The sequence below is a fragment of the Cyclopterus lumpus genome, chromosome 3, assembly GCF_009769545.1.
Source record: "Cyclopterus lumpus isolate fCycLum1 chromosome 3, fCycLum1.pri, whole genome shotgun sequence".
Taxonomy (NCBI): domain Eukaryota; kingdom Metazoa; phylum Chordata; class Actinopteri; order Perciformes; family Cyclopteridae; genus Cyclopterus; species Cyclopterus lumpus.
The window spans coordinates 21,747,208-21,756,096 of NC_046968.1; the positions used below are offsets into that span (position 1 = coordinate 21,747,208).

An 8,889-nucleotide genomic window follows, 5' to 3' on the forward strand; every position below is an offset into this window, starting at 1 on the left:
CACCAGCCAGGCGTTTATCTTATTTCTCCAGCTCTTTCCGAGAGGGAGCATTAAAGACTTCATTGATAGTGCTCTTGGGGAACGGGTAATATTTCTCATGTGAAGTCTCGAAACTTTACAGCTGTTGACTGGAGGGAGAGAAAAGTGCCACATGCATAAGAACATTATGTTGAGCTGTGTTCCATGTGGGAAAAGTGTGCGTCTGGACTAACATTGCGGTGGAGCATTGAAGACGGAAGAAATGTTCCCAGGGTGTGGAGTGGTGAGTGGCCAGAACCAGTACCTGACCAGAGACGCTGTCAGGCCACATCTCGGAGTCGAGGTGAAAAGACCGATTCAAATGGAAAACGGGGTAACCCCAGTGACCTTCCCCGTCTACCACGATCTAACTTACAGCAACGCTGGCCAGCCGGCAGTGGTCAACAATGTTTCGTGCCCGCTGAAGCCACCACCACTGCCAGTCCCTCCCCCTGCACTGAAACTAGGGCAGGAAGGGTTCAAGAAAGTCTGCCGAACTGAGGAGGACAGCCCCTGTCCCTTTCCAGGACTGGCCTCTGGGGTGCTGGAGATGCGCGTGAAGGAGGGAAGTAAGATCCGCAACTTAATGGGATTTGCCATGGCACGGATGCAGGGGGAGAAGGTCGTTAGTGAGGGAGGTGTGAGTGGTGGTGGTGGGCTCAGGCAGGTGGTCTTCACGGGGTCAGGCCGTGCGGTCACAAAGACCATCACTTGTGCTGAGATCATGAAACGAAAATTTGGCTCTCTGCACCAGCTGACCAAACTGCAGTACAAGGTGGTGAAAGAGGTGTGGGAGAGTAGTGAAGGGGGGACTTCTGAGATGACGGTGCACAGGACTGTGCCCTCCATCAGCATCCTTCTCTCCAAAGACCCACTGGATCCCCAGGAACCGGGCTATCAGCCTCCAGAGACTCTGAGTGCGTTGTGGGATGAGAGAGAGGGGATCGAATCTGCCTCGCATACGGCACGCAAGAGACCTCTTGGACCTTTGCCATACAGCGGTTTCCCTCACTGTAAGAGAGTGTGTTTGGGGGAAGGAGTGTCAGTCCACCCTCATCACTGACTGGCTGATACGGTGGCGAACAGTGGAGAGGATTGAATCAGGAGAGTTCATTTGGCGCTGCCCTCCACTCAAGCACAATGCTGAGACAATCAGAACACTCACTCAGACAGAACAGTGCTTTCTCAGAAGAACCGAGTACCAATTCCAGCCTCCAGAGGTCAGTTTGACTGGGACCTGAAAGCTTGCCTCTGTACATACAGCATTTAAGGGATGTGTTTCTGGGCACGTCCAACACGGTCTCTCACGTCCACATATTTGTGATGTGTGCTATACAATCTTTAACCGATTCACATCCCATTTCACAGTGACAAAAAGAAAAGCCATGAATTGCACAGGTTCCAGATTCCTGCCTGCAGTAAACTATCTACAGCCTGTGGATGGAATCATTTATTAGCATCATTGTTGCAATCATTTCTATTCCTCCATAATCTTTAAGTGTAGCCTCTGCACAAGGGCGACCCAAGAGTATAACATTTAAAAAAAACAGTTGAAAGCCATTGATGTATGACAAATGCAAAACATAACCAATTTTATTTGTCTGATTATTAACGCTCATGAAAACAAAATTAAATAAATTGGGTTTTTTTTTCCAATGGAAATTTTGTTTCATCTTTCTTACTCACGCATCATTGAACTTGCAAAGCTCTGATTGAACAGAAAATCACAGTGTGCTGATCTGTTGATAAGAATAACGGCAGTGAAATTTCTCTGTTGAAAAAGCTGATTTAATGACAAAGCTGTTGATAAGGCACAGCTCCTAAACCAACCCAGCCCGACAGAAATGCCGAGGGCAGAAATACAGGCACTGATTATCATTAAGATAACAACATAACATCACACAACACAGTGGAGAAAGGGATTAAAACTAGGCTTGACAGAGCTTCACACTTCCTGTAAAATATGAAACCAAGGCAACAAGCTATACTGTTTCCCCTATCAGCCGATAGGCCTACCCACCCACCATTTCTATTGTACTGTATAGCACAGGGTACCTCTTCCACAAGGCTTTGTTCTACCTTTTCTCAAGCTAAATCGTATGCTGGAGAATGTGGTCTAAAAAGAGCTACGCTTTTTACAGTAACATTATGCACTTGAAGTTGACTGACATTAATGAAATGGCTGTAGACGTTCTGCAGTTGACATTTTGCATGTATTGCCTCTATTTTCACCCCTTTTTAGGTATAATTTGTGTTGCAAAAAAAGTACCGCTGATTGATTGCTGAAGCTTAACTGGATGCTGCAGACATCTATGGAAATTGGATCAAAAATTCAACTCCAAGCAGAATGGTAGGAAGGAAAGAAAAAAAACTACTGGCAGAGTATGTATTGGATTTTATGGATTAAAGATTTCTACAAATAAAAAAACCTTCTTCAATACCGCTTTGAAAAGTTGTCTTTAAGAAGACAAACAAAATAAACCTTTCTTGGAATTATTTTATCCGAATACTTAAAAGCGTTTTCCGCATAATCAACCATGTCTTCTGGGCAATAATAACTTAAGATAAGTGGAACCTTGTCTGAAGCTTTTATGTTGATCTTAATGAAAATCTGCAAACGCAGATGTCGGCCTCCTAAAGTTAATTAATCAAAGTGCGTCCTAACTAAGGAGACAATTCAGCTACAGCTTAAAAAAGGAGAGTTCACTTCAACAGAATTAGCGTTGAAATTCGTCTTTCAAAGCAATACAAATCGTAATATTTCATATAATGGTCAGCCGGCATTTTAACAGTCTATGGCGGACATAGTGATTAACCTCCCTCTCAATCCCATTAAGTGAATCAGAGCACAGCAGAGCACCCAAGGTTGAATAAGAAATGCTGCGACTGCAATACAGCACATATGTAGCAAACTGTGTGTCCTCGAGACTGCTGGAAGGTTATCATTTCAGGTCGCTGTTATCACAGAGTTAACAGCTTTCACCCAAGAGCCTTTGGGACAGTCAGTCTGCAATGCGGGTCAAAAAGATAATGCCGCTATAAGTAAATTTCAAATCGACCTGCATCTGTTATCAAGCATTAAGAATTCTGGGCCAAGTGTAAAATGCAGTGGGGGTAATTAAGGATAACAGCATAGCGTACCTGAGTGAGAGAACAGATAAAACATAGTGACAAAAGCATTATCCCAGAGCTAAATCCGATGTGGCTGCCACGAAATAGCATGGTGGAGGAGTCAACAAAGTGCATTATAAGGTTGTGGACAAGGTTATTCACAAGCGGAGGTTCTGTTTTGCAAAATGTTGTGTGTTTTCAAAGATGTCAAGGTGGATTTGAAGAAGATACAGGCCTGGGCCTAAAAAACATCATTTGAGTTTGGTTTACTTTGAACTATATATATATATATATATATATATATATTTATGTATATATAAAAAAATATAATGTATACATTAAATATATATATATATATATATATATATATATATATATATATATATATATATATATATATATATATATATATATAAATATATATAAATAAATATATTTGTATATATTTATATATTTATATATATATATATATATATATATATATATATATATATATATATATATATTCAGTATATTAAAATTGAGTGTATCAAATGTTTCAAACACCATGATAAAATGTCCCATACCTTCAACCATGAAGGAGATATACATAAAGGTAATTTGGGGTGGGTGTGACTCTAGAGACTAGTGATGTCTATTTCTCCCCACCAAGTACCAAGTATGTATGTTGGCCAATTTCAGTGAAGAAATAGTGTTATTTTTCTCGAAGTAACTGTTAAAAAATCAGACAATTTTGAATTATTACATTAAATTGGCAACGCAGAGAAAACTGTATTCTAACCTCATACTCTCTTACATATTTAAAGTTATTAAATCATTGCATCATTATGTAAAGACTGACCAATACATTATTATCTGTTATGGTGGGCACAGCAGTATTGTTCTATTTACCAAAGCCAATAACTACACGCACTGAATGTGAATAAATTCATTTTGAAGTTAACATAATGAAAGTGTTGGCACTTTTTCCCTTCTCTGCCGCTGCAGCAGATGAGAGTAAGGTCTCTGGGATGGTGTGGGAGTTCGCTATCTCCCAGCCTCCAGATGGCTTCGTCTTCTCTTATCTAGAAGAATGGGTGCTGCCTCAATTTTTCAACTCGCCTTATCTGGGAATCCTTTAAATTGAATATTTACTGGGCCTATGTTTTCTGCCCGTGTTAGCCCTCTGAAGTCGACATTCCTCTTGCTTGTCGAGACAGGCCAAAAGGTTTTTCTCACTCATACACACTCTTTGTCTGCCTTGTCAAGTAATGGGACAGAGATTGATTATGTGATTGTCAGGAGAGAATGGGAAGGTTAAGCAGTTAAGCAGAGAGCAGGGGAGACATATTAACGAATGGCCGTAGAGGGAATATGTTCAACAAAAGAGAACTGTACATTACCCAAACATGACGGGCAGACCTCCATTTTATGTCAGGAGAAAAATAGATTGAATTAATCACTTTCCCAACAGTGTGTTGTTTCCTGCACAGTATACACTAGAGGTTAAGAGAACACTTAAGCAGCTATTGAAAACATCTTATTGCAATATGACTGGCTATGGTCTATCTGCATAAACAAGCCGTGCCACAGCTACTCCCTGGTAAGTGTCTGGAAATGTCTTTTCAAAACCATTTTGTGAAATGCCTCCATGTTGGATTAATCAGCGCAGCTGAGGATGTAATTGCTGTGCTGAAGTCAAAGCTGTAAGAGCAGATAATGAACACTGACGACAGGGCTGCCAGAATCCAGGGCAAAAGAAATGAGAAGTTCAGGGACCGAAATGTCTGTAGCATTCTTTCAAAAGCCCTGATTGAAAATGAGGGAACACTGTATTTACACTAAATAAAGGCCATCCTCCACCCCCCCCCCCCACCCCCCCCCCACCCCACCCCCACCCCCCCACACACAAAAAAAAGTAGATAACAAATAATCCCCTATGACTTAGTCGTTACTAATATGGAATTTGTATAGCTTTTGACAGCTGTATTGTGGTGTTGGAATTTGAAGAGCAAATTGAGGTAAAATTACATTTGCTCCACAAATGTGCTCATGCTCTTTAAATTACTTGTGCACAGTTGTATGTATTTATTAACATGCATGCATGTGTTAGTTACTATATAGGTAATTTTCTAACATAAGAGATGAGCTAAGAAAGGGTTTATTCTAACAGTTGCTGCCCTCTGGTGGAGGAATAAGTTCAAAGTCAAATGTAGAAAAAGATACACTTCTTTACTCAAGGATGTTATTATTGGTATAACTGACCGACATCTTTGGTCCTGTGCATGACAGCGTTTGCGCAACAAAGCTAAATGGTCACAGAATAAATGATATCTGTAAGCATACATTATTAAAGGCGGCATGTATTAAAAGCAAATGGAAGCTGTGGGCAGTATTTTTCTTTGTATCGTTAATGGCAGCACACTAAAATGTGTATCCTTTAATTTCAACAAGTGTAAAGACTACATTCTACTCTTGTATCATCATTCCCTCCCCCTCGCAATAATGAGAGGACTTCAGATTCAATTACCTTAACGAATGTGAAGTATCAAGGATGAAAATATATTATATGTGAAAAGCACTCATAGTGATATACTCTGTAGAGGTTGCTTTTCTAAAAAGGCACTGATGAGAAACAGGAGAGGCTACACTTATTACTAACCAATATCTGTGAAATAAAAGTAAGATTGGAAAGACACCCACACACACGCTGCTGTACAATGTCGGGGAAATGCAATTATGCTGTGATTAATATGGTGACTGAACTGTTCCAATATACTGGCTGTGCTCAGAGGTGAAAACCATCCACGTATAAGGTGCAGACGGTACACTTAGGTTGCATATTAACGTTCTTTAGTCTTCTACTCAGTACTGATAGAGTGATGAACAGCAGCTGCCTCTCGGTCTTATCTGTGTAATTGGAAAATGCGATCATTGAAAAGAAAGCACAGTAGTTTCCTTAAGCAGCTTATTTTTTGGAACAGCAATGGGATAAACACCTCTCTACATACTTCCCTAGTAGTACACAGTCTAACTAAGTACTATTTTTTCATACAACAGTTATTAAAAGTGCACAGCCTGAATAGTTGTTATCTTTTCCTCAACAGAGGAATTTATAACTACAAATTCACCACAATGGGTAAGTCACATCCCCCCGCTGCTATTCTGCCAAGCTGTCAGAGCTCATGAAGCCCACACTGTCACAAGCACTCACTGAATAATACACTGTCAAACTTTTTATTGTCAAATTACAGTAACTTACAGCAGCTTGTTGTATTCTTTTGATACTGTAATTTATTGTAATAAAAATTACTGGCAGTAGTTTTGCCTGTAAGCTACTGTAAAATGTACAGTACAACTACTGTTTTGTTGTCATTAAAATATTTTAATTTGCTAAATTAATTAAACTTTTTTTACTGTCAGCTCTTTACCCCAACACATGTAAGAAACTGTAGTGGAAGCATCTGTAAAATTAACGAGCATGAAAAATAACAATTTACAACAATTAATAAGACAATAGGACATGTTCCTAATATTCTTGTTCATTAGAATAGCCTAAGTTTGACAAAAAATAGCATAAGCTAAAGCCTCCAGATCACAGTGTAAGTGCATCGCATCGCATACAATCAGGACAGAAGACCATGAAATTAAGAAACAACACGGTAAAGTAGAACAGGTCTTTATTCACTGTTACAATCATTAAACGCATCATATCAAATGTTAGTTAATAATATGCTGCAATACTCTGCTAATGTTAGCTCCACATATTTTTACGTAGAAACCTAAACTTTTAGAATTATACATCTCCTTCCAACCACTCCAGGTGATGAATATCACTACTACACAAAGTTAAACCATAACTAGCTCAGAATCCACATAACCAGCCTGATGATGAAGAAAATATTAAATAATTTCATGAGAGGCTATTGAGAAAAGTTGGTTAGTTGCGGGTCAGTTGGTCAGAGCTGACCGAAGCTACGCTATGATTGGCCGATCTGCTTTCGAGGGTGGGACTTATCCAAGGGTCAATTGTGTGTTGTGTTCATTCAATCACATATTACAATGGTGGTTGTTGCAGAGATCTGCACTAGTAGTTGATTTGTGATTGAAGTGAAGTATCTGCTGTAACACAACAACTTCCTTTTGGGATTAATAAAGTACTCTATAGCTAGCTAGTTGCAGCCATCAAGACAGACGGAGAGGAAGGCAGCTTTTAGGATCACATACGTGTGTCCAACATTCACAAGAATCGCCCTTCTGTTGGAAGTTTAGCAGTGTTCATCACAGTATTTCATAGAAAAGTGAGGGACAGCTGCAGCTACAATAAACTACCCGCAGTACCATTTTCATTTGCAATACCATGCTACAAACCTTTTAATCATCTCAGCATTTTAATTTAAACAGTGATGAACGTTTGACATGACTTTCTGATGTAATTCTGCAGTCATCAACATTTTACTTTTGAAAAAAAACATTACTAAAAGTAGGACAATTATAGTTCCACAATTTATATTACTGGTAAAACACACCTGAGGCCAGTGGCATTTCCTAATTCAGTCGTCTTTCTTTATCCTCACAGTGATTCAAAGTGCTTCTCTGTGATGCTATCTCTGCCCGGTTTCATTAGGGGGTTTAAGGAAAGCATCATATACAGAAAAGGACAGTGACCTAACCCCTACACCAACCACATTATTTTAAATATTAAACGTAGCCAGCAAAACTAATGACAATACTTTGCCAGTGAAAAACGTAGCACGGGATTGTATTTGTTTGTGCTGCAATTCACATTCCACACCAAGGTCGACAATGTGACTAAATGATTTGGTTAATTTGAATTCAAACAGTGTCGGCTGGGGGTCCACTCCGCGCAGCGGGAGGATTGGGAGAGTAATATCAACACAGTTGTGATTACTCCATTGAAGCAGTAGGGTGCTCCAATCAGAGCCGAATCACTCTCCTCATTACAGACGACAAGGCCAGATCTCAGTGGGTGGACCGAGGAATCAGGATTTGCATCTCCCCGCTGAAATTAATTGAAATTCATTTGTGGCACCCTGATGCTCCCCATCAACACAGACTCGTTCCAATTTGCACAATCCACCCCAGATTCATTAAGCACGAGAGAGCATTTCGAGTTTGAAAGCACGTACGAGCAGAGGTCGTGTTCCCTGGTCTGGACCTGTGCAATCGGGCCAGACTGTAAGCTGCAGTTGACAGCGTCAAATGGATCTTTCTGGGAACGATTCTAGTTAAGGCAGAGCAACGTAAATAGAGCCAGGTACATGTATTGCTCCAGTGGAGTGGTACATGGAGGCATTTACTCGTATATTTAGGGGCTTCTGGCAGCACAAAGTGAAATCCATACCAGATCACCTCATGCATTTGGACTGGTGGTTCTGAATTAGACAACAATCAGTCAAAATACAATGCAAACAGAAAGCTCTCTATCCTAGTACATTTACACCAGCAAGGGCGTGGCCACTGTGATCATACTGAATCCCCCACAGACCAAGAAGGGTAACTATTAATGTCTCAAGATGTTTCATTTGTAATGCTACAGTGGCAACGACCATCCCTTTATCATAAAATCCCACATGCCAAATTGTTGCCATCCTTGTTCTACACCACATGCGGTCCTAAACACTTTGTTGTTATGCACTCACAGAGCACGCACTATTTACACACCACAGGCTTTCCTCTCTCCAAAGAAAACCAAAGTACCACTCAAGCAAAAAAAAACAATTATCACAAACACATTAACAGCTAATTCACTATCGCCAT

At 40.2% G+C, this 8,889-nt stretch overlaps 1 protein-coding gene across 1 annotated transcript; it reads left to right on the top strand.

Moving 5' to 3' along the window:
* The first annotated feature begins 241 nt into the window (after nt 1–241).
* LOC117725137 lies at nt 242–4,250 on the top strand. The gene is made up of 2 exons (XM_034525131.1): nt 242–1,031; nt 4,117–4,250. The coding sequence occupies exons 1-2, from the start codon at nt 242–244 to the stop codon at nt 4,248–4,250; spliced, it is 924 nt and encodes a 307-aa protein (XP_034381022.1).
* The last annotated feature ends 4,639 nt before the right edge of the window (nt 4,251–8,889 follow it).